Source organism: Mus musculus, chromosome 12 (assembly GCF_000001635.26).
Source record: "Mus musculus strain C57BL/6J chromosome 12, GRCm38.p6 C57BL/6J".
Classification (NCBI taxonomy): Eukaryota; Metazoa; Chordata; class Mammalia; order Rodentia; family Muridae; genus Mus; species Mus musculus.
The window spans coordinates 37,239,730-37,266,940 of NC_000078.6; the positions used below are offsets into that span (position 1 = coordinate 37,239,730).

The 27,211-nt window shown below is 35.8% G+C and overlaps 1 protein-coding gene across 2 annotated transcripts in view; it reads left to right on the forward strand.

Moving 5' to 3' along the window:
* Positions 1–1,909: 1,909 nt before the first annotated feature.
* Agmo (alkylglycerol monooxygenase) overlaps positions 1,910–27,211 on the forward strand; it is a 340,294-nt gene continuing 314,992 nt past the window's right edge. Inside the window, exons 1-3 of one of the 2 annotated variants that reach the window (NM_178767.5) lie at positions 1,910–2,438; positions 3,977–4,107; positions 12,694–12,845. In NM_178767.5, coding sequence (NP_848882.2) covers positions 2,313–2,438; positions 3,977–4,107; positions 12,694–12,845 — 409 coding nt within the window. In that variant the 5' untranslated portion in view covers positions 1,910–2,312. The remainder of the gene's footprint in view (positions 2,439–3,976; positions 4,108–12,693; positions 12,846–27,211) is intronic. The other variant, XM_011243875.3, reaches the window with a different exon arrangement.

Below are 27,211 nucleotides of genomic sequence, written 5' to 3' on the forward strand. Positions count from 1 at the left end.
GAATCCCAGACACTGAAACAAGAAGCTGAAACAATGAAATTGCCTTGGAGACTCAAAGATGTTAAAGATGCCAGAGCCATGGGATACATGCTGAGAAAAGCTGCTAACAGGGAGTGGAACCAGCCCCAGGAGAAAGCAGTTTGTTGCAGTCAACAAAGATGAAAAAGGAGTGGAGATCTGAAGACCACTTTGACATCAGTCTTGGAGATGCAGAGTTTGCACACATTTTATAGAAATACTTTATACATGCACACATACCTTATATCTCCTCAGTTTTCTGTGTTAAATGCTGTTATCTCTAGTATCCATGCCTGATGCTATACCTTCTCGAGGTTCTGGTGGTTAATCTACTGTCAACCTGACTGAATTTGGAGTCACCTTACAGACACACCCCTGGGTATTTCTAGGAAGGTATCCCAGGGAGCACAAAGGTCCATTTATCCACAGATCTCCAACGAAACCAGGAATGTTAAGTTTCTAGGATTGTCCTTTCTGTTTTTCCAAAAGATGAGAATTGGAGATAATTAATTGTCCGGTGGTCTGCAATATGTTGGACCAGCCATATCAAGCTCTCACAATCAAGAATGAAGCCGGCTAGTAATTCAAATGTTCCTTACGTTACACATAAAGCCATTGGCTTCCTCAAGCTCCCACAACCCAGGAACAGAGAGAGCTAATAGTATAAATGACACTCACATTATCTATATAGCCAGACACTCCCTGAAACTCCCACAATTGAGAACAGAGATGACAACTACCCAAATGATCTCTATGTTATTTGTATCTACGGGAGATCCTTCCTTAGGCACTTAAACTAGTATAGGTAGCCTATCTCTACGTCCTACCTTCTTGGAATAAATGATATGTAGCTTGAGTTAAGTTTTGATGTAATTGTTACCTCCTTGTGCACAGAGGATTATATTTCATTTAAATATATTGAAGCTAAGTTGCCTGGCATCAGGCTTCTCTGACAAAGAGAAGTCTGACGAAGCTAACCTGAACCCAGTTCCTATTCTCATCACTTCATAGTTCATCTCCTTGCCTAACACCTGCAGAAGCACCCTCAGATTTTGCTAATAAAGACTCACAATGAGTCTGGATGGTACTATCTCATGATATGGGTCTCTGATTTAGTTAAGAAGCAATACAAGAGGAAGCCAGCTTAATGTCAGGATTCTTGATTTTCTCTGTATCCTGACTGCAAACAAAATATTACCATCCATTTTATATTTTCCCTACCATGGCTGTCCCTCCAGGATGGGCTGTATTTTATTTATTTATTAAACTGTGATCCAAAGTCAACCCATATTTTTTCCTTACGTTGCTGTGTCAGACGTTTTGTTACAGCAACATGAAAAGTGATATCAGGTTTCACACAACACTCCTTTCAATATAACCATAATATTCCATAGTAATCATATTGACTAAAGTTCACTCTGACTAATGTCAGAGTATTCACGAAAGGACCACACATTCCCTGACATTGCAATCAAGTGCCTTCTAGTCCTCCAAAAGAGTTCAGTGACTTTAACTCATTTTGTAAGGCACAGGGGAGGTCTCATGACAATCCCTGAACAGTTTCTTAGGGAGTCCCAATAAGGACAAAAAGGATAGAGACATGTAAGTTTCCACTGAACAGCTAGATTATGCAATAAACCGAGTGACTCTGAACTGGTTTGCAGAATGTCCAGAAGTTCAGTTGCTGAGTAGAAAGAAATGCATAGAGGGAAAGAAACCAGGCTCGACTGCAGAGAGGCAACTAATTATTACACAGACTGCCCATTGCTTCTCAGATAGGATTCTGTGAAGAAACAACAAATTCAAAGGCATTGTGCCTTTTAGAGAAAATGTCATTTTGCTCATGTGATCTGAGTTTTGGACTTCCACCACTTTATCAGAGTGAACTTTCACTTGTTCAAAAACTGGTTTGTTTGCTGGGTTACCTCTTTCATTTTCAAAGGCACAGTTACGTAAGCTTTATTTGTTTTTCTTTACTTCTCGTTTCAGTTGTTGATTAGTTACTTAAGCAACAGGCAAACTGCATTGTTTGCTTGTTTCTGTACGTCTTCCTTGTTCCCCCACTTCCTCTTCCTGGGGAATCTTCCACTGAACTGTGAACCTACTCTTGCTGCTAGTGTTCTGTGCCTTTGCACACAAACTCTGCTGTTGGCTGAGGTCTCTGTGGATCTTTGTTCTCAGCTCTTCTCTGACAAGGCTCGCTCTGTGCTACACTGTTCCTTTTCTTTGTTCAGTCTTGCACTTCTGCCACAGAACCACAAATATCTCCAGCTGGAAATCAGACAGGAACAGAAATGAGGAGCCCAGGAGCCCAAGACAATGTTTCAGTTTCTCAGGGTATGCGAGCGATGTTTTACATGATGGAGCCCAGTGAAACTGCCTTCCAAACTGTTGAAGAGGTGCCTGATTACGTAAAAAAGGTGAGCCTGTCTTGGAAGAGGCTTTTTTGCTTTTTTATTACTATATAAACTCAACATATCCCTAAGATTTGTTCAATTTTCTACTTCAAATTATTACAGCCTCATAAAAATCCAATTTCTTACAGTCATAAAGCAAAAGTACAAATTATTCAAGTGAATCAAACTTCGGTACAATATCTACATCTTTGCTTGCAAATTCCCTATTCTTCGCCCTAGAATATAAGAAGAAATTCAAAGTTTTTTAACATGGTGGCATTGCAAATTTGGCTATTAGAAAGAAATGTTAAATAGTTATACTACATCAGTAAACATTGTAACAAATTTATTTGAAAATGTTTAGCTTTTCTACTACCTCCAGGACGGCATTTCCTCTTTGATTTGGAAGAGTAGTTCTGCAGAATAAAGGGTATGCAGGCTGGCTCAGTAAAACTCCAACTTCCGAAGTTTGAACTTGAACCATTTTTTTCCCCTATCGTTTTACTTCTGTTGCTTGGCCATGATTGGAAGTGGAAATATCCAGAATTAGAGCCTGAGCAATAATGTTCCCCACCCTGTCAAAGTTGTTCCTACAACACTTACTAGTTCAGACCAGAAATAGGGAAACTATGACATCATGGAGCAAGTTCTTGAAAGCTCAGTTAGAAAACTTCCACCTCATTATTAGGGTTCACAAAATTGAAGCTCATAATGATTTTGAGATTTGATATTGCCATTTTGTTTATTGAAGAAAGATGCACCAATCCTGTCTTCAAAAATTATTCTTGTTTAGAATTATATTATTTAAAAATATATAATATATTATATATCATATATGATATAAGATATATTATATACGATATATGGTATATAATATTATATATAAGATGATATAAGGCATAAGATATAAGATAAGATAATGTATAAGGTATGACATATAACACATAATATTAATGTTAAATTATTATTTAGATTTTAGGCTTAAACCTAATCAGTGATTGATAGTTGCATACTCATTATTATAAAACCACAAGAATCAAAGCTGAAAGAATGAAAATTTGGTGCTGATACAATTTTAGGAAATTACATTTGCTAAGAGTCTCAGATGTTGTTTCTACCGCTTTCATGTCATATTCAGAAGTAGTTCTAGACTGCCTCATTTGTAAAAAGTCTAATTGAAGGTATTTTGAAGGGATTCTCCTAGAGTGACTCAAACTTGTTCAGGGTCAAAAGATAGGTTTTTATGTGATTAAATAATTTTAAATATATTTTCTTGAACTTGGAGCATTTCTGTCCTAATTTTACTTATTTTCTTGACATAATAGTGAAATTTGTACTTATGCTTTTATTTCATTTTACAAATTACATGGTATGGACAAATCTTTAGAGTATGTCTAAAATGCGTAAATTTTCTTGCTCATTGGCGTGGAAATAAGCCAGTAGTGTAAATGTTGTTACTCTGGAAAGGTGTAGCCTTCCCAGATATCAGAGAACTGATCAGAAAATTTAGAGGACTTGATATGGATCAGAATAGCATCTCTTCTATGTAATCTCCTTTCTAGGCGACTCCATTTTTTATCTTCTTGATTCTGCTTGAACTAGTCATCAGCTGGATTCTCAAAGGGAAACCATCAGGTCGTTTGGATGATGCTCTCACATCTATATCAGCTGGTGTTGTGTCTCGGCTTCCAAGGTGAGTCGCATAGTATAGAATAGAAGGTAAAAAAATCCAAGTCTTTCCCAGTGTAAAGCAGAGGGAATATCAAATGAATATTTTACATATCTCCCTATAAATTTCTAAAAGTTCAGGACCTATTATTATTCAAAATTATCTTGCTTTTTTCAGCATTTAATTTTCACTTTTAATTTTTAATAGAGAATGCTCAATATCCCTAGTGTTAATTTCTGAGTTTCCTTTGTATCGTTATATATACATACATATATATATATATATGTGTGTGTGTGTGTGTGTATGTATATGTGTATGTATATATGTATATATATGTGCATATATATGTATATGCATATATGTGTGCATATATATATGATGTATATGTACATGTATATGTACATGTATATGTATATGTATATGTATATGTATATGTATATGAGCCAAAGTGACTATTTCACCTGCCTTACAGGAGACCTTGCTCTGAGTTTTTTTACAGGTTCCTACTTGAAATTAAGCTTTGTTCCAGACAAATTTCCACAAATATTTCTCTAGGAATCAGATATTTCTCAATGTATAATATATGATCAATTACCATTAGTACCCAAATGTTTGTATTAGAGGAAGCAGGCAGAAGTTATACCCTACTGCTGTATTTTCCTGGCCTTGAAGTAAAATTCTGTGCACATGAGGTTGAGCTTCTTTTTTGTTGTGTATCCTTTTGTCATCATTATCCTGTCATGACACATCTCTGAGGCACATTCTGTTGGATTTGGAAAGCTATCAATGTTGCTGCCTCCAGTCCCTTTGTAGTTCTACGAATAGGCATAACTTCAGGAAAGCTCATCTGTTTCCTAAGCCTGAGTTGGGCACCTGTGGTCGGTGCCTTGACTCCTGTACTCATTCCAGACACATAACAATCTTAGGTAGGGTTGAAGGTTCTTCTCTTTGTGTCAGCAAACTCCAAAATTTCATGGGTCCTGAAATCAAGAGTTTTGCTTATATCAGGGTTTTAGTTCAAACCCGTTTTTGTACCAGAAATGATATCTGGTACAAAACAAATGCTCTAAAATAATATTTTTATAGAGTCATGTTAATGACAAAAGTGGACAAATATAAGTCAAACAAACACTAAATGACCTATGTTATAAAGTGAATTGAGTGGTACAGGCATCAAGCCCACCAGGCAGACAGAAGGAACCTTCAGTGTATCAGGATTAACCAAGAATCAGAGCCAAGAGCAAAGTCCCCAAGGGAATTGAGCTTTGAGCTGGGAAAGAGCATGCTCAAACCTGCTTCCCAACCCTGGTTCTTTTTACTGTTTGTGGAACTTCTGAATAGAGCTCATCACTTTGGAATGTTTCTTGGAACCATACAGTGGGAAATCAAGACAGACTAAAAAATGACATTTAGCATGAAATATATCTGAGAAAAGGTACATTAACCGGTTATAAATCATAACATATTTGGGTAGATAATAAACCTTAAAAATACACGTCAACGTGTTACTTTGAGTAAACTGGGTCATTAGGTTTATAGTCATAAAATAATGAGCTGAGTAACTACAAATGTGGCTACAAACTACAGGCAGAATCAGTGGAAGGTAATTCCTCTGAGTAAGACCCAGATTGCCTGAAATAACAATTCAGTTTATCAATCAATTCTTCAATCATGTGGATTCATGTGTCAGAAACGAACATGAATGCCCTTCCTGGATATACATACACTCTTACGTTTGAAGATTTAGATATATATTTCTTTATTGAAGATAATACAGTTGTTTTCTCTAGCTCATGTTGAGAATGTAACATATTAAGAGTTCTTGGAAATCAGTTGATTTTTCAGCTGTGAAAATGATTTAATAACTATAAAGTACTGTATGTGCAGGAGCAATTATGTGTCATGAATTTTAGTGACTTGGAATGGGACATTTTGTATTTATTGTTTTGTTTTTCAAGAATTTCGAGAGATATCCTGTTGAATTAATCCTTCATCTTTTGGCTTTCTTTTAAACTTTAAAAGTCTAATTTGGCTATAACCCAATCACAAAAGAACTCACATGATATGTACTCACTGATAAGTGGATATTAGCCCAGGAACTTAGAATACCCAAGATATAAAATACAATTTGTGAAACACATGAAACTCAAGAAGAACGAAGACCAGAGTGTGGATACTTTGCCCCTTCTTAGAATTGGGAACAAAACACCCATGGAAGGAGTTACAGAGACAAAGTTTGGAGCTGAGACAAAAGGATGGACCATCTAGAGACTGCCATACCCGGAGATCCATCGCATAATCAGCATCCAAATGCTGACACCATTGCATACACTAGCAAGACTTAGCGGAAAGGACCCTGATATAGCTCTCTCTTCTGAGACTATTCCGGGGCCTAGCAAATACAGAAGTGGATGCTCACTGTCAGCTATTGGATGGATCACAGGGCCCCCAATGGAAGAGCTAGAGAAAGTACCCAAGGAGCTGGGGGGATCTGCAACCCTATAGGTGGAACAACAATATGAACTAACCAGTACCCCGGAGCTCGTGTCTCTAGCTGCATATGTATCAGAAGATGGCCTAGTCGGCCATCAGTGGAAAGAAAGGCCCCTTGGTCGTGCAAACTTTTTATGCCTCAGTACAGGTGAACGCCAGGGCCAAGAAATGGGAGTGGGTGGGTGAAGGAGTGGGTGGAGGAGGGTATGGGGGACGTTTGGGATAGCATTGGAAATGTAAATGAAATAAATACCTAATAAAAAATTTCAAAAAAAGTTACACTTTCTCCTTCTACCATTTAACTCTTGGAAACATTCACTTTACTACAGTATTTCTTCTCAGCAATATGAATTACAAAGCTAATAAGTTAGAACAAAAAAGAAAAATTCCAAGTATACTTCTTAACAAATCATACGTCAAAAAGTAGAGACACACGTGAACACACATATACACATGTGTGCACTTGATATGAGATAACAAGGAAATGGTGGTGAAAAGTGAGAAGGGTTTCCTGTGAGGTAAGAGCAGGGAAGAAGGTAAAGAGAGAGCGAGAGAGCGAGAGAGAGGAAGAGACAGAGACAGACACACAGACACACACACACACACACACACACGCACACACACACACACAGAGGTTTAGAAAGAAGCAGACATTCAAAACATCCACACCAGCCAGTTCTTTTGTTTTTTGTTTTGTTTTGTTTTGTTTTTTGAGACAGGTTTGCTCTGTATAGCCCTGGCTGTCCTGGAACTCACTTTGTAGACCAGGCTGGCCTCAAACTCAGAAATCTGCCTGCCTCTGCCTCCCGAGTGCTGGGATTAAAGGCGTGCACCATCAACAAGCCAGTTCTTCAGGAATACAAGGTAAATTCCTTGCAAAACTCTTCTAAAGTGTCTAAATCTGGTTCTCTTGGAAGGAAGGTACAATGTTATTAACTTGAATTTATACAGTGTTTTCTGCAGCTATATTTTTATTTAGAATAGAAAATAGGTATTTTATTCTTTATAGGTACTAAAATGAGTTCTAAATTTTAAAACAATGGCAATTTAAATGTTTCTCAGTTTTCAACATCCCATCAAAGAAAATAGCCTGGAACTTACACTTAAATGTATTTTCTTTTATTTCACTGTTTTACATGAAAATATGAAAAGAAAAGTAAATCCAATTCTCTAAATTAACTCAACTCATTTTCCTTACAGAAAATAAAAAAGAAAGGAAGAAAATAATAACATTGAAAAGTAACTTGACATCAATTTCCAGTAATATTTCACTTGAAGTTGTAGCATTCAAATGATTCCGTGTGCAAATCATAAGCAGCTGAGGGTTCGATTATCACGGCATGGGTCCTTGCCTCTCCAAGGAATGCAATTCATTTTCTCTACTAGAAGCAAGGACTTGCCCTGTCCTTAAAGTATGTAATAGCAAGGAAAGCAGTACTATCCTATTAGCTAATCCACTACTGGAGAACTGTTCCTCAGATAGTAGGTCTAAATAGCTTCAAACAAAATAAGTGAGAATGGTGAACACCTCTTTCTAGTCCTACATTCTTGCAATAGAAATACTGTCCACAGACTTTAAGAAAAAATAATTTTATTTGATCAGCCCAATGTCATGATTGCATACAATTTGAAGTCTCTGGAAAAGTAATAGCTTCCTTACCATATCCACAGGAAAGATATGTGCTACACCTTTAATATCTTTATGTAATGGAAAATATTAACCATACACAGGACTTTATCTTATTTACAAGCCTGTTGGGCAGGCCTTGATCCATAATAAAAGTCCACCTGCCTCACACCAGATTCTGGACCATCCAGGATTTATTTGCTCTTTTGAGACACAGTAGGCAGCCTCCTAACCAGAATCCAGAACTGGGGTTGTAAAAGGATTTTTCTACTGATCATAACTAAGAAGAAGTATCTTACAGATGAATTGCTTTTCTGCAAACTATGTATGTATGTATATGTGTGTGTATATATATGTGTGCATATATAATATATATAATTAAACTTTGTTCAATGAAATGTGTGCCAAATCTATTTTTAAAAGCGCAATTAGCAAAACATTGCACTACTGACTTACATGTTAATGAGTGGGGAACCCTGCTTCCCCCTTCGCTACCTTAAGCAGAATTGAATTTCCAATCCTTTATCGGAAACCCAAGATCTCAACTTGTTACTTCCTCCCAGAGTTACTGTTTCCATAAACTGCATCCTCCCCAGAGAAACTTTATTCCTGATAAAAATATATATAGTGTGTTTGCTTTTTAGGGCTTCGTTTATTCTGTTGAAAGAGCAGATTATACATCAAATTGCACCAGGTTTAAGAGATAATTTACGTAGGTAGATTTTCAAATTGAGGACACTCTACTCTTAACAGTTATGGGTCATGGCCAGCTTCTACTATGGCACTGGTTTCATAATGTTCAAGCATACGTATGCAGATTTTTACTGGCTATGGATTCAATGGAATTTTCCGTTCCCGACCAAAACAGTTCAGTTTTAAAAAAAAATTAAAAGGAGGAAATTAAACTCTGTTAAAATATTTTCAAGTCCTTGGGGTGGAGCTGCAGAATAAAGAAAATCTGTCACTGCTGTGACATTATTTTTTTTTTTAATTTTTTTACTGAGTACCACTCCATGGGTTCCCAGGGAGGGTTTACACACTTGTCAGTACAGTTTCATATTTTCTTGTAAAGAATATAACAAATGCACGTATGGCTTAATGGTTGTTTTAAAGAAATGAGGTAATCATTTTATACATGCTGTGCAATTTTGCAGTAAGAAGTAGCAAAATGGTTGTGTCTGTTTATAGAAAGTAGTAAGTTGAATCATTTCTCTTCTTATTGCTGAGATATTGAAAAGACAATATTCCACTAGATGGAGCAAAAGTGGCAGGAGCTCTTGAGACACACAGCTCAAGTTCTGAGGTGACTTATCAAAGGTTTGGAAAGAAATATATAGTTAATTTTTCAGAAAAAAATTATATCTATCACTCAAATCTATTTTAAGAACAAATAGTATATGTGTTTATATATTTACATTTGTGTGTATGCCCTCACATGCACACATGCACGTATGCACACACATGCATGTGCACACTGGTGTGTCACAATGTACCTGTAGAGGTTGAAGGACAACCTTTGCCAGTTGCTTCCCTCTTTCCATCCTTAACCAATTTTATCATGTACTTCTAACCTTAGAAAGCCACTGTTGTAGTAGTGTTCATGAAAAAAAAATTGAGTTGTAAAAAAAAAGCTTTTGTTCAGAGAGGTGACGCTGTGCGGCAGGTTCTCACGTCTCTTGGTACTCATTTTCTCTGTCTCATATCCATATTCCACATATAAAGGATGAATATGTTTAAGTAAGACCTTGCGTTTCTTACCTTTCATCTCCATGCGATCAAGAGAGGCCCTTACATCTATATACACAAATTTGTATGTCTGTTCCCACTGAATGGGGTTTAGAAAGCTCAAATTAAAATTCCAGAACGCAGAGGCATATGCTAAGTCTTTAGGGATGGGGACAGAGGAACTGGAAACAGAAATCGGAAGGAGGTTTCCTTTATGATTCTGGGTCTGTTGGGAACCATTTTGCAAATGTAGGCGCTATTTCCTGCTATCAAGGGCTTTCTGGAATCTGATAATCATTTCCCAACTGTATCACCTGGGCAAACTGTTTCAGCTGTAGGCATTGAGTGGCTGTTCCTTCACATGTATAACGGAACAGGACCATGTTCATCGTGTAGATGGAAAGCAGCAAATACCAAATACAACTCCTATAGCATTATCACTCTGTCTGTTTGCCTTGGAGAAATATAAGCCTCTTGCTAAAGTGAGAAAATGGGAAATGGCTGCCACTATGGATCAGGCATATTTTAGCTTGATTTGTGCCAACCCTAATAACTCACTTGACAGAGTGATACATTAGATGTTTGTTCAGAACCTGACGCCTGTACAGGAAATAAGCAGCACTTGCTTTCAGCCAGCAGGCTCTCTAGGTTTCACAAACCAGTTGTACAGAGGCCCTCTTTGATTGAGGTCTTGGCATCTTGATCTTGTTTTACTTGTCCCTGGCAAGGAAGACAAGAAAAGCCTTAAGAAGATCAGGTGATTATGGTCCATGTTCAACAATATGCCCTTGGGCCCTCTGCTGTCCCTGAGACTAAAAGAGCTCCCAGTATGAATCTATCCAGTGACTGATAAGTGTGTAGAGAAGTCTAAACTGATAATACATACCAAGGCTTACCTAGCAATCTTTTGAGTATGGCAAGCTTTTGTTGAAATTTTTTGGCTTTAATATTTTTGTTTCTAATTGCTTTAAGTAGTGATTTTCAACTTGAGACACATATGATCACTAGAAAATATTTAACAGCGTTGGAAGACATATTTGATTATCACAGCTAATACCGGGAGTAATGCTGTTGAATTTAAAGAGAAGAAGGGTGTTTTTCTAGAGTTTAATTAGATGCAGGAAATCTTTCCTTACAAGGAGTCATCTGGTCCTATGTGGCAGCAACTTCATGGTAAAAATCTCTCTGTTAGAGAAGTTAGTATTTTGGACCATTTAAAGAAAAAACAAACAAACAAACAAAAAACAAAGTAAAACTGACTTTGTTCATATCTTTAATTCTTATACAATTGATACCCTTTTAATGGGAATTAGAGACTGAGTTTAAAATGTTATATCATGGTTTAAGGCTTGTTCAGAAACAGTTTTCTACAAAGGGAATAATCCTGCTTAAGTTTCAAAAGCAGCATTCTTGAAATGCCCTGGTCTAAACATGTCATTTAATGTCCAGGATGGCCACCTTTCAAATAAACTTGTCTTAAACCCTCTTTTGAAAATTAGCCTTGATCATTGTTTAGAGGGCAGGTTCTGTACTTCCCATTCTTCATGTTCTGAAAGACTGTAGAGATGCCTGGACCATGGCATCTTGCCCAGTGTGGAAGGAACTACGCATGCACAGGCAGATACACCAGAATGATTAGGATTGGTATATGATCCACGATTTGATGTCAAATATAGACTAAGAAGTAAACTTAATCAAATGAATAAAAGTGCTTAATTGAATCTTTGTCACAGATAATTCAAAATGAAATATAGTACATAAAATCAAGTAAATATTTATGGTTTTGAAATTTTGAAATGAAAATTTTACATGGTAAAATAGGCAGGAATACAGAGTTTCGTTTGTAGGTTTCAAAATAAATACTTTTTATTACTGTTTTTATTTTTGTATATTGTGTGTTTACATGCTTGTAACATAAATGTCTGCATGGTGCCTGCAGAGGCCAGAAGAAGGTATCAGATTTCCAGAAGTTGGAATATTGCAGGAGGTTGTAAGTCACTTAATGTAAGTGCTGTGAACTGAGTTTAAGACCTATGGAAGAACAGTGAGTGTTCCGAACAGAACAATCTCTCTAGCTTTGTTTCTTCTTTTTAAAAAGGTTGTTCATTTTAAGTAGAATTATATGTCTCGCTTCTGGTAGAAAACTATTTCCTACTATTCCAAAAGCTCTAGGTTATGATTCTCGTACATGTGTGCCTAGATAGGTGTGTGCCTAAAGTATAACATCATAGTACCAGTATAGTGTGTGCAAGAGTGATAAGAAATAAGGGTGTGGAGGAAAGAGCGGAAGGAGTCCCTTTTTGTAAATACGCATTTTATGAACAATCCTATTTAATGACAACAAGTTGTTCTCAGGCTCCTTAGGAAATATTCCAGATAGTTTCAACATTTCAGTCTTCAATTATAAGTCATCCTTGATATGTTCTTCATTACAATTCAAAAATGACAGTAACAGGAATTAAGGAGCAGTTTAGTAAGATTTATTATGTATGATATGTTCCACAAAATCTGTAAATCTCCTAAGATCCATGAAGTTTAGGGTGCAAGTAACTGATATCCAGATGCCTATCAAACAAAAGAACATACCAGGGGAGCAGTGATGGTCTGATAGGGAGGCCAGGCAGATCGGGAAGAAGCACAGTGGAGTGCTGACATGTTCCCTTTTTATATATGAGTGTATTCATACTAAACATCACCTTGGCTGTTATATTGTAATAATGGATATACAAAATGTTATAATTATCCTTCTTCAATTTATTTTCCAGTCTGTTCTTCAGGAGCCTTGAAGTGACCAGTTATATTTATATCTGGGAAAACTACAGACTTTTGGAATTGCCTTGGGATTCTACCTGGACGTGGTATTTCACTTTCTTAGGAGTTGACTTTGGCTACTACTGGTTCCACCGCATGGCTCATGGTGAGTTACAAATGATGCAATTTGTCAATGATGATGAAGTGTGTTTAGTACGTAAGAAGAACTTGCTGAATATTCATGGAATGAATAAACAAACCAATAAAATAATATGCCTTGTGGCATGTAATATGCTAATGAAGATTTACTTCAAAATTTCAGCACAAATCAAATGTGACCATTATAAATAAAATTATTGCAGATAACTTTTTCATGATTATAATTGTATTCCCCTTACAAAATGATAGCTTTAGCATTGTCTTTTAATGGGTTTCCATCTATTGTTAAACTGTAGGCAATTATGTACAATATCAAACTTCACATCCCAATCATCACAGGTCATTCTGGAGCATTCTGAAGCAGTATAAAATTCTAGGGAACATCTGCCATTATAGTCAGCAGGAATCAATTTCTTGGCAGTGCCTCCACATTACAAATGAAAATGCAATCAGTAAAGCATTGACCATTCTGCACTTGAGTGTTCCCATAGTTTCCCAAGATTTATCATCTCATACAAAGCCTTCTCTCTGTGCTGGTTCACTGAATTTGCATTAGGGATTCATAACTGCACCTTCCAAAGAAATGTTTTGTTATGAGACAAAGAAAGAAATGGAAAAATTGGAAAGGGTTGGGTCTGTACTTCTGTAGAGATGGGCGAGCCTTAAGCACTATGGAGGTAATCAGAGTGTGTGGGATCTAAGGAGCAATGAGACGTGCCAAAATTCTGAAGACAAGTGCAGAAAGATGCTAGGATTGAAACACTGGCCAGTTAGATGCACCAGCAAAGATTTCAGAGGCTGTTTAGGTTGAGGGAACAGGAGGAAAGGAAGGAGGGAAGGAGGGAGGGAAGGAAGGAAGGAAGGAAGGAAGGAAGGAAGGAAAGAAGGAAGGAAGGAAGGAAGGAAGGAAGGAAGGAAGGAAGGAAGGAAGGAAGGAAGGAAGGAAGGAAAGAAAATAAAGAACCTCGAATAATATTAAACAGTTGGTGGGAAATGGAAAGATAAGACATGAGATCAGGGTTAATAATTGTGATATGTAGCAGTTCAGTGGACGATTCATACTTTCTTAGCCAAGATGATGGAAGGAGGAGGAATGTGGCCCCTTGCTATGCTTACAGCTACTGAAAAAGAATATACTATATATTACATATTTGTATGTACACATACAGAGATATATATGGTCATGTATATGCACATTTCAAATTCATACATTTAACCAAGGTATAAATGTTAATTCTTTGGAACAATCTGAAGTAAATATGCAAGCTTACAATGTTTTATATATATATATACATATATATATATATATATATATATATATATATATATATATATATATATGTATATATATATAGTGGGAAGAGCCAATGTCTCTGAAAATAATTAGTCCCTGGTATCACTTCCTTAGTGTGTGGTGTGTGTGTGTGTGTGTGTGTGTGTGTGTGTGTATGAGGATAGTCGTGGTAAACTATTTGTAGTTTAATGCAAAGCATTAGTTTTCCTCATAGAATTAGCATTCTGGTGATTTATCTCATATTTTGGGTAATAAGCACTACTGTCAAAAGACTTTGAGTCATTCAATTTAAGAAATTTTCTAATATCACACAGTTCTATATAGATGTTCTAGTTTGTGAAATCTGAAAAATTACTTAGTCTGTGAAGTTGAAAAATCCCCAAATATTACCACATATAAAAATTTAAAATATGTTTCTTATGAATACCCTTAATTAAGAGTGATACAATTTTCAAAAAAAATTATCAAAATATGAATCAAGGCACTTGAAAATATGCTTCAGGTTAGAAAAATTTGAGTTGAATCCAGTGGAAGAGGCAGGCATAAAATAAATTGAAAGCCTTCTGGAAAAACATTCAAAACCCTCAGGGTATGGAACCTAATCACAAGTTCAAAGACTTGTGGTTTGTAATGGAAAGCTAGTAGGAAAAAATAAATTATGTAGTTAAATATGTCAGTCCTCAATGTGATAGCCAATTTGAAAATTTATGCACAACAGTAACAAAAAGTCTTAAAATAGTTTTAGGGGATCTAGAAATATACATCAATTAGAAAACTTTACAAGACAAAAACTTGCAATTCCAATCCCAGTAATTATTTAGATTAATTTAACTGAAAAAATATTTCAACAATTTTAAAATTCAAATGCCATCTTCTCATACAGAAAGCAAAAGTAAAATGTTTACTGTGTAGTTATTTTCCTTTCATGATTTTCTGTAAAAATGAATGATAATATATTCCATGTGTATTAACATGTTATATAGGAGGAAACAAGCCTAATCAAAATGCAACTTTGTTGCCATTTCCTTAGTAAGCCCAATGGATGCTGGCTCCCTGCTTTGCATGGTTGCCTTTTGCTTGTCTCTCCAGTAGGTAGCATTTTCTTCTCTTTAGGCAACTGTGATCTTTTAGGGAAAAACATTTATTCTCAGTACATTACTTTTCTCTATCTCTGTGTCAGAAAGCATAGGTGGAAATTCAGAGTGTTAAAATCGAATAATTCTTAAATTAAAAGTATCTCTCTGCATGTCTCTACTCCGTTAGGTAATGGCGCCATGTTTATGCTTTGCATACTCCTTTAACTGTATGTCTAGTATAGCTGAAGAGGTACAGATTCTTCTCTGGAGTTCTGGCTGGTCCCCTGGGATCTCAGTGATACAGTCTATGACATTTGATTGCCATAGTCCTACCTGTTAAACATGAAAAGACAGGGAAAGCTTTCACCACAATGAGAAGCAGTGGAGAAATATCAAACAAGTCAAAGCACAGCAGAAAGAGTCATCAGTTGGAGGTGTTTATTGGGCGAGGAGGGTAGAAGCACAGGCATGCAGAAGACACACAGAGAAAAAGACTTTCAGTGGGTACTTGGCAATCCAAACATCCAGGCTCTTCTGGGGTCTAGAATTTTAAGATCTCTAAGGGATGTTACTATTTTAATTTTTGGGTAGGTCAGTTTAGAGAAGTACAGTGAGGATGACTCATCTCCTACTTTTATGTAACATGTCCCGATCAGGCTTGGCCCTTGTTGAATCAGTCCATCAGCCTTGAGCCTGATGCTGGGAGAAAAAGTTCTATAAGGCCTTTGCTTTAAGCTGTTAGGTCTAAGTTGGAGTGCCTCAAGAAGTCTATTAATTCCTAATCACTCATTAGCAGATGGTAGCCTGAGATGGAGGATGTAAGGGCCTGCCTGTCTGGGCTATGTGAAGACTTCTAGGCCAGTCTAGATTACATAAATTAAACTATATTAGAGATTAGCATTTGCTGCTTGAAAAACAGAAATAAATCTACCATGGTGTTTGCAATTTATTATCTTATTGTAGGTGGCAGTTATATGGATATGTACTTATATCTGCAAAGAAGTCTGGTTTCCTTAGACTGCATCTGAATTGGCCATTGTGTGCTGACAAAAGGAAATACTTTTCAGAAAGATGTTTTTGAGCAAAGAACCCGGTCACTTGAGGTTATCTCCTTGTAGATTAATTTGTAGTTTCATAAGATATAACCTTGGATGTTGGAATCATGTCCTCAGGACCTTTCCTATCTCTATAAGACACTAATCTCTTTAACAATGTTGTTTCTAAACTTTTCCTGCCTGGATCTTTAATCTCACTCTCAGACCTTTCCTGGCCAACCTTTATACTATTCAAATATCTTTCTGTATCACATTTTTTTCTGACATTGTTGACTTGAGTGACAGCAAAAAAAAAAAAAAAAAAAAAAAAAAAAGAAAAGAAAAGAAAAAAAAAGCAGCCACCGTACAGCCTGACAGCTATTCTGTCTTGAGATTTTTCTCAACCTCACAAATCAGTCCATTACTAGTGATTTCTGCCTCAGTCAATTCTCAGAACATAACAGAATGAAGCCCTAGAATATATGCTGAAGTATAGTTCAGCTGATTTCTGATACAGTTTGAGAGAGTCCTGATTCTCTTCTGAAACCTAATTATCTGAGTCTCTCACCTGGTGTCCTGATCTCCCAGTCCCCATTGGAATGGCACACTAAGCCTTGCTTACAGAATAAGAATAGGGCTTTTCTAATGCTTCATTCCCATGTCTTCCACACTAACCCCTCCAACCAGGTTATCACTGCAGCAGCCCCCATCTACAGTACTGACTCCTATGCTCATTACTTTCTTTGTTACTGTGATAAAGTGTTTGATATAAACTTAAGGAGGGAAAGATTTATTTATTTCTCAAAGCTTAACAGCATAAGCCACACTGTTCATAAGCCATAGGACTTAAAAATTGTTTTCTTCTGTTAAAAGGATCTCTAAAGCATTCATTCATTCTTGTATTCATTTTTCTCACAATTAATAAGATCATTTACAATAATAACAATTAATACGATCACTCCTACTTTAGTTCACCACAAGGTACTTAAGGAACCTTCTTTATACCACATATACTGGATTTTCTGCTGTGGATTGTAGCAGCTAACAATCAACTATCATAATGACAGAGAAAGTGTCAATCTATGTAGTGAATTCTAGAAATGAATTTATGCCCTCCCAGAAATTCTATATCTCTTGTAAGTTTGGTTCTCTCTTACTTAACTTCAGATAAAAATGACCACAAATTCCAGCAAACTAACGGAGTGCTGCTTCAGGACCTCATTGCTTACTGCCTCTCCAGTGTATGCCTCCATTTCTCAAGAATCCTAGTACTCCCACTTTCATAACAGTTTAGTTGCATAATCAAATGTCCTCTTATAAAAGAAGTACTCTTGATCCTTCTATAAAAATTCTCAACAACCATACCAACGTCATTTTTAAGAGATATGAGGCAGAGTACACATTACAGAGTGGGGCAGGTTACCTTACTCCAACTGTAGATTTTTATTTAGAGTGAATTCAGAACATATGATGCCTTTCAACAGATTTGAAACTAATGACATCAATTTGCCATGGTGTAAAATTTATGTTACAATTGTCACAGACATGATTTCATGAATCTCTGTTTCATAAGTCTTTTAACTCATATATATATATATATATATATCTTTAACTCAATGTAGTCGTAGGAAAATGAATCTTTCTGGTCCCACTGCATACTTATGGAGAGCAGAAATTTAACTGAGTGTGCTTTGGGTTTGCACTTATCTAATATGATAATGTCAGCCTCCTCCTAGATGTATACTACAATTTTAGCAGGTTTTTCATTAGGAATTGTCTCCTTTCAAGTGAAAAATTACATAATTTAATTTTTTCTTTATTAGCTCAAACCCACCCAAGTTATATTTTTCTTACACTGTTTTGTGTTTAGAAGTCAGATATTTGAAAACATTTGAAAGATTTGGGGGTAAAGTCTGCTTTCATTAACATATTTCCCTGCTTTTTAAGTTTATTATTCACTTGTCACAAATGCATTTCTAATTCACAGATTAAAATTCCTTTTCAGAACCCCCTGAAAATTACTTGAAAATAAATTTTAAAAAGATTTGTTCTCTCATATTAACAAAAAATTAGCTTTGTCATTTAACCTCAAACATAGTATTCACTCCAAAATTTAATGTTATGTAGTAGACAATTAGATATAGATTGCATATAGAGTTTTTTGCTTCTTCATATCCTCACATAGTGATAACAGAAATTTCAGTACCAGCACTGAACTTTGAGCTGCTTGGCACACTGTGGGAGGTACATGCTCTGTGAGGTTCTTACACTGCTAGTGAAACACACACAAAGAGCAGGTCTGACAGAGGCACAGATGATACTCAAGTGGTTGTTAAGTCAACAGGGATGTCACTCTGTAAGCACTCTCGCACACTAGTGGGGACCTTTCTCTTTCTTTAGAAGTTAGAGAACTTACTGGGAAAGCAGTCCTAGACAGTCTTCAGTGGTCTCCACCATGGTGATAATGTTGCATAGGAACTGATTCTAAGAAAGAGAATTTCACAGGCAGCACACAGGCAAGTGTGTAGGAAAGAGACACTGAAGAAGACAAGATGGTCTTTGAGGCAAGGTGTTTGTGTGAAGGTGGTGATGGCTAAATCATATTAACAACAAAGATTTCAAATTTGAAAGTTTTTATTTTAAAGTAAGCTGATATGGACAGGAATATATATTAACATAAATCAGAAATGTCTATGTAGGCAAATAGGTTTGCTTTTTAACTAAGTAAGTGTCATTAGGAAAGCTGGGGAAAAGGGTAAATATAATTTGGTGAAGAAGAGACACCGATGATGAAGAATAGTTAATGAGAATGGAGATAAATGAGGGCAGGCTTGATGTAAATGAAGGCAGGACCATAGCTGAACAAGGAGTACCTTGGGCAACAGCACATATTATTTTCTTATTAAGTATCTGACATAATTTTAAGGCCTCTGTGATATTTCAGTATGTATAAAATCTAGAAATTTTCACCATAAGGAATTTAGAGAGATCTGTATGATAAACTTCCCCAATGCCTGTCAGTAAAAGTTTAACATTAACATCGACATACGTTGGAAATTTATTCAATTGAATGTCACACGTTATGTATTTATTTCCATTTATATCTTTTCATGTTTTTTTTATAATACAGTAAAAATGAATTCAAAATTAAATGTAAAATGTTCAAGAAATAGTTATGGGCAACAAGATGTTCTTTTGTCACTTTTAAATCTTAAATGGCTGATGGGTTCCAGGTCTTCCATGGAGTCAGACATATTAAAATGCAACTATTTGTTACTGTATTCAGATCAGAAATAATCTTGTATGCTATATATTGAAATTGTGTTACTTTAGTGAAGATTGACTATTAACTAACTTTCCTGGGTTCTTACTACATTTTCTCAATGTTTCTCATACACTTTCATCTTTGATCTTAGAAAACAAGGTAATCTTTATCAAAATTATTAGCAGGTTATCAAGCTGAAGCAGAGTTAAGGCACTTGCTCACCCCTCAGAGCTGATGTACCAAAGTCTGAGTATAAAATCCTCAGACTGCTGGTTCCAGACAGACCTCAGGCTGCTGTGCCCAGATGTGTGGAGACAGGATCATTTCCTTAGGCTGAATAAAAACAAACAAACAGCCGGGTGTGGTGGTGCACGCCTTTAATCCCAGCACTTGGGAGGCAGAGGCAGGCGGATTTCTGAGTTCGAGGCCAGCCTGGTCTACAGAGTGAGCTCCAGGACAGCCAGAGCTATAAAGAAAACAAAAACAAACAAACAAGAAATCTTATCTAAATGCAACTTATACTATTTCAATATGTATCTAGTATACTTTAGATAGTTTGATACACACATTTAAATTCCTAGATGTTTTTGTAGAACAAAAAAATGAAAATTTATTCATTCAGTTAACATAAAATTTATTTTTCAATTGATAATTAATAAATATTAGAACAGGTAAAATAGTACTGTCTCTACACAGTCCTGCATTCAAACTGTAGTCAGATGAAAGGTAGACTATGATACTTGCCAACTGGTTGCTTTTTGCACTGTCTCTAGTTATAGCAATCAGATACATGTCTAAATACCCTTCTCCCTTTCAGTCATTTGTTTTATTTTGTTTTTGTTTCTATATATCTAAAACAATTGGAAAGCATTTAATTTACCATTATACATGTGAAATGCTTCCTTACTCATTACAAATGTACATGTAAACACATGGCAGTGGGTTGATTTTTGTATTCATTATTATCTCTTATTTTGCTGCATTTTAACATTTTGTGGCTAGATAATGAATAGAGTCTAGTTACTCATTAATACAGCTAAAATAGACAGACTGACCTGAGACTGGCCTTCCAGTAGACTGTGAAGGCAGGCTTCTATATCTCATCAGTAATTGAGACTTTGCCCCACTAAATCACTAAGCAATGGTTTTATGGATCCTATTTAAAAAGAAGCCATTGCTTAGCTAGCCAGTGATAGAATGTCAACTGCCCAGGCTCATATTAATTCATCTAGGCCAGGGTCTTGTATTATATGGTGGCCACTCAGTGCTTGCTGGCAGATACATGACTCACTGGCAAATTTTAAAAACAGTTTGCTGACCTTGTAGCTGTGAACACTGATCTTTGTGTTTGATAACCAGGAAAAATTAAAGATTTAGTAACATTCTCTCTGTGAGTTTTGAAGCAAATAGCTTCCAATGATACTATGAGATTGCTGGGCCTTTAAAGGAAATAAATTAAAGTATGAAGAATCATAAGAAGCATGCCAAAGTTAAAATCATTCAGAAAGTGTGAGGCATTTAACTCTTGTCTAGTGTTATTTGCTATGAAAAACGTGGGGGAGGGGACAAAAAGTTTAAAACCATCATTAAATTCACAACAGTGAAATACAAGCCTCTTGTCCTCCTTCACTGCTTTAGTTGACTCTCAAATAGAAAGTGTTCCAACGCATCATTTGTTTTAGCTCAAATATTTCTTCTTCTCTTTCCTTGCCATTATTAATTAGAACAGGAATACAGGCAGGCTTTAAGTATGTCAAAGAGGAGCTGACATATTATTAAACTACATTAAAGGAACTATAATAAATGGATAGAAATATGTAGTTATTTATTATTAATAATAAAAAAGAAACACTGACTGTAGTTAAACCAGGTCTTTACTCTAGCTGTGTGTTTGTGTATCTTATCATTTCTGATTGTGGGGACAAAGCAGACATTAGTGATAAAAATTCAGAAGATCTTTAGTATAGTTTGTTTAAAAGAAATTATTTCTGTGAGTTCAGAAACTTCCCTTCATACTTGCAAGATCATTATTATATCAGTGCTGAACTCTCAATTACTGTTACTGTGTCCATTCTGAAATCATTTTTTTTTAAATTAGGTATTTTCCTCGTTTACATTTTCAATGCTATCCCAAAGGTTCCCCATACCCACCCCCCCAACCCCCTACCCACCCACTTCCCCTTTTTGGCCCTGGCGTTCCCCTGTACTGGGGCATATAAAGTTTGCAAGTCCAATGGGCCTCTCTTTGCAGTGATGGCCGACTAGGCCATCTTTTGATACATATGCAGCTAAAGACAAGAGCTAGAGAAATTACCCAAGGAGATAAAGGGAACTGAAATCATTTTTTAATACTAGAAGTTTCATTCAAGTTGCTTAATAGATCCCCTCAAAAGATAATTGGTCTCGGGTATCTTGTAAGAAGGACTGATATTTCAAAATGCTTTCTGAAAATAGTAAACACAACCTAGAATGATTAGGAGGGCTACGCGGGAAATATATGAAAAGTCCTCTATTGCCTGCTCAAAGCGTCTGTTGTATAGAGAAGACAACTCCCTTCAAACCATTCTCACCTAGCAGAGTTTTTACAGGTTTCTTAGTTTGGGGTTCAGCTTTAATCAGTTTTAATTCTTGTCTTGAACTTACAGATATAATGTATCTACTTTCCCTAATGACAGATATTATTCCTATGAAAGGTTCATACATGCATGTTTCTATGTTTTATGCTATGTTAAAATAGTTTCTTAAAAGTTATGATTCCAATAAAATGGTTGGAATTATAAAAATAAAATAAAATTTCTGAAGTAGTTACTCTAAGGCTTGTTTTCCATATAAGTATAACGTTCAAAATTCTTGGCTTCCGTCATTCTTGACTTTATATATTTTGAGGTAAAGCTAGATGTATTTGAAGTTACATTTTCAGAGTGACTTGAAATGTTAACATTATAAAATGTGACATCCCTATCTTTGAAACTGCTGGTCTTCCTCATTGTGATTCAATCTATCTACTTTTTGTATTCACATTGCACTTTTTTAAAGTCTTGTCTTATAACTTCACAGAATATCTGAGTCTGAGCCTTTCAGAGAAGGCTCCCCCTTCACCCTGTACAAGCAGAGATTCCTACAGCCCACACCCTTCATTCTCCTCCCAGCTTGCTTTCTCTGGAGCTAAGGAATGCAGACTGCTTATTTTTACATTTGATGATATCCTGGGGGTAAAGGTTAAAAAAAAGTAGTTTATGAAACCTGAACAGAAAAAGGATGTAACTTTGTTCCGCTCTCCTCTTTGAAATATCTGACAGTTCCTGGATATACAGAAGGAAATGATGAGTTTGGCCACATGTCCAGATGTGTGCTCGACAGATGTGTAGGGTTATGTTTTAAAAAAGACATGTCATACAGTACCTGTGTCTTTAGCCAGGAAGTTGTAAATAGTAAACACAGAACTCAGTCATCAAATGTAATCTGACTTAACAAGGTTTTTCAAAGTAACAGTAAATTTTTGATCTCTTTCATTCTATTTAGCAGTGAATTAAATCAGTATATTTATTTAAAAAGTTATTTTAAAGTTCATTGTAAACTGAATAACTTAAATGGAAATTAGAAAATAAAAGGTTTTACTCTATAATTTTAGTATATGAATGAATATACTTGAACCATTATTTCTGATTAACTTTATTATCTATAACAAGGGTTGTCATTTATATTGTTGTTATTTAAAATGGATAACCTTTATTTAAAATGTATTTTAATTTAAAAACACTGATTTGTCCTATTTCTAAAAAAATAAGTTAGTTGATGTAAAGTGTATTTAATTATGTACAGTTATTTTCTATTATACAATCTTACAAAGTATGTATCCAATGTCTCGGTTGATTTACTAAGCATACAAACTCAGTATCTTTGTAGTGGAGACAGGAATATCTCATTGAATTTCAAAATACAATATCATTATTCATGATAGTTGCCATTTTGTATAATAATTGCTGAAGCTATTCTCTTTGTGTAACTAGAAATTTTGTGCAATTTGCTCAATTTTCCTGAAAACGACCTCAGCCTCAGTTATGACAATTCTGCTTTCTGTCATGCAAGTTACATTTCACACAGTACTGGGGATCTTGTTGGATGCTTTCAGAATTCTTATTTTTGTCAGACTAAAGCAACTCAAAACAACCAAGAAGAAAAATGACAAACATTCTCACGATTTGGCAGTTATTCAGGACACTAGCAGTTTATTTGTTAATTGTCTTAAGAATGAATAAGAATAAACTTTTAAAGTGCAAAATGAGACAAAGGCTAGACATTTTTTTTTCATATGCTTGTTAACCCAGCAGTCAGGAGGCCGAGGCAGGAAGATCATGAATTCCAGGCCAGTTGGAGCTACATATTAAGACTCTATTTTCAAAAACTCACAAAAAAATACACACACACACACACACACACACACGCACACGCACACGCACACACACACACACACACACACGTAATTCTCCATCAGAAAGTTGCTGAATACCATAAAGGAATGTTCCAGAGTGAGACCAAGTCATTGCTTGGACATCCAAGTGTCTGTATGCCCTTGTTTTTGTTTGGTTACCATGTCTCTCATGCTTCCTGGAAGCTAAAACACTGGTCTGTGGATGTGACAACAAAGCACATCCTAGTCCCTGGGATTTTAAAGGGCTCTGGGACTTGCAGTTGACAGTTCTTTGGCTGAACTCCAGATCACAACTGCATTAAGAATGAGAAAAGAGCCATTTGGTTTGGTATTTTCTTAAAGTTCAGTAAATCCTGGAGAGAAAAATGACCTCCAACTAAAATGTATAGCTGGGTCATTAATTGGAAGTTAACTCAGAGTGAATTCGTAGGAAGTCTTTAATAATGGGAGAGTTGTCAGTGAAAATTCACTAGAGAGTTGGGTGAGGGCACAACTCTGTCCCTATACCTGGAGTTCTAGAAGCATAAGCAAACAGAAACAGATTAAGAAAACAATTTTCACAGTTATACCAGGGACTCTTTGCTTTTTGTAAATGTACCAATTAGAATTTCCTCTGGAGGGCTTAACTACTAATGGAGATGGGAGAAGGAACCAAGACATCAGCAAGCTGCAGAGAAACGAGGAACACTTAATAAAGAATCCCTTGTCTTTTCCTCTCCTAGTGGCATCATAGACAATGGTTCTTGCCTCCCCTTGTTAAGTTTTGTTTCACAGCTTTGTGTTTTTATTTTCAGGCCATGTCTCACTCAATATCCCACACTATGCAGCCTAGGTTGTTCTGAAATGTGTGCCAACTAAGCCTGGATTATAAGCCCGTGCCATTGTTCATGGCTCCTTCTCTTATTAGCACTGAAAGAAGAAGTAGAATAGGAAAAGGACCCTCTAGAGTAGTCCCCAGGACTCAGTCAATAAATGTAAAACCAAAAGGAAGTGATGCAGGATTAAAGAGACCATTTAGTTACTCGTACAAATACAGTGTTCGTACTAGTTTTATATATTTTCCTTTCTCTGACATTAGCATAGTACTTGCAATAAAGCTATAGATGCATGTAATATAATCATATAATCTCTTTGAACGACTTTACTTCCTTTGTAATCCTTTTAGATGACCCCCTCTTATGGAGAGGACGAGAAGAAAAGTTAGAAGTTAGATTCACAAGATTTCAAACTCTGAATCTATCATTTTATCAATTACTTAATTTCTCTGACTCTCAATTTTATCTGCCAATTATGATACCCTTCTCTGTGTATTATAACAATAAGTGTAATGATCACATGTTTGCTGAGAGTTATAAAATACTACTACTTTAGATGAAGCAGGTTGATAATGAATATTCCAAAACTGAAAAAGAAATAGTGCTTATGAGTTAAACTCACCTATGGTTCACACCTTGCTCAACCTCAGGACCTTTCCTAACAGTGCAAAGAAAGCAAGCCAAGGCAAAATGAGCAGGGTAAGTAGTTTAAATGAGCCACGAGTTGGTGAACTCCATTTTAGAAATGTTCCTTTTAGCCTCATAGATGTTTGAATATGTTTTCAACAGAAAACCTATTGGGGAGCAAAGAAAGTGAATTTAGTCCACAAGGAAAGAAAAGCAATTGTATTTGGCAACCAGCAGAAGTGACAGGACAACAAGCTGGAGAACTCAAATCAGACTCAGGGCAGAATTAATTCATTTAAATAAAGAAAATGATCGTCTTCTTCAGAGAGATTAAAAAATACTTTGAAGGAATATTAACAATTTGTAATGGAAAAATAGGATTTCTGGAAATGAGAACTTTAAAACTTAAAATCATGACACAACATCCTGAATAAGTTGGAAGAGAAATATCTCAATACCATACATATCAAAGGAACATTCCAGAGTGCATTGTAGGGGTGGGTGTGAGGAAATAAAAAATAGCAAGAAGAATAGAAATCAAGAATGGAAAAGCAGATGTGTTGGCATGTGTTGAGCACTCTTGGTTCTCTATGCATTCATCTCACTGGGAAAACTTCTAGTATTATTAAAAAACCTAAGCACATGAACACCCATTTAGGTAGGGCTCTGAACTAGACAGAACAAAGAGAACACTTTACTGTTTTGATATTATCAAACTCTCAATGTTAATTTAACTGTATTTGTGCTCGATTGTAATCTACATTCCCTCCATTGCAGAGGAAACGTTACAGCTCTTCAGCAATTTAACTAAGGCTCAAAGCTTTTAATTTGAGGAAAACTCCAGTTGCTGATAAGTTTAAAGAACATCAATTGCTATGTCATCCTGAACCTGCAGCATTTGTGTGAGTGGCCAAACTGCTCCTAAGTTTATTAGGTTATTACTAAACTTAACTAGCACGTTTGTCACTGTCTTCCTCCTATGTCTCCCTTTCTTTCTCTGACTTCCTTCTCCTTATCTTTTTTTTCTTCTCTCTTCCTCTCCCCTATGTTTTAATTAAAGAGGAATATACTTTAGTTATATTTTTGGAAACTACAAATTAAATCAAGGTGTCTACAGACTGTTTCTGCAATGTATTTGTGCATTTACCTTTCCTAATTTGTATTAATTAAAAGAAAATCTTGTGTAGATAAATATATACATAAAGATATAAATATATCTTGTGATACGGTCAGCATACTCAAGCTACTAAGTATATCTATCAACTCAAAAAGTCTCTTCTGAGCACTAAGAACATTTGAGGTCTACTGTTTTTGCAGAGTTTGAATCAGCAAATTATTCTGTTTTCTATGATCACTAGATTCTAAGTTAGGTCTTCAGCTTATATCCATCCACCCATACCCTCCCTCTCTCCACATTTCCCTCATCCTTCAACTTCTGAGAAATCATGGAATACACCTACATTTTCTATTTTCTAATTCTGTTTGGCTTATTTCACTGAGAACTAATTCTTTCCTTTTATCCATATTGTGACAAATGTCAGGATCTGAATGTCTGTCTGTCTCTGTCTCTCCTAGCACATACCTTTCTTCTTGTCTTTAAAATAAAGAGTGTGCAGCCATCCATGGACTTAACACAAACACTAGTGAAAATATTATGGTGTTGAACCTGTGTGTGCTCTTTTAAAACTTATATTCTTTAAATAATGTGCCATGACAATAAGGTAAATCATGTTCATTTTGTACTGTAAGTAATATACTGTAAATATACTGAAATATGTAAATATTTCATATATTTTAACTGTAAGTAACAGTTAAAATATATGAAAAATA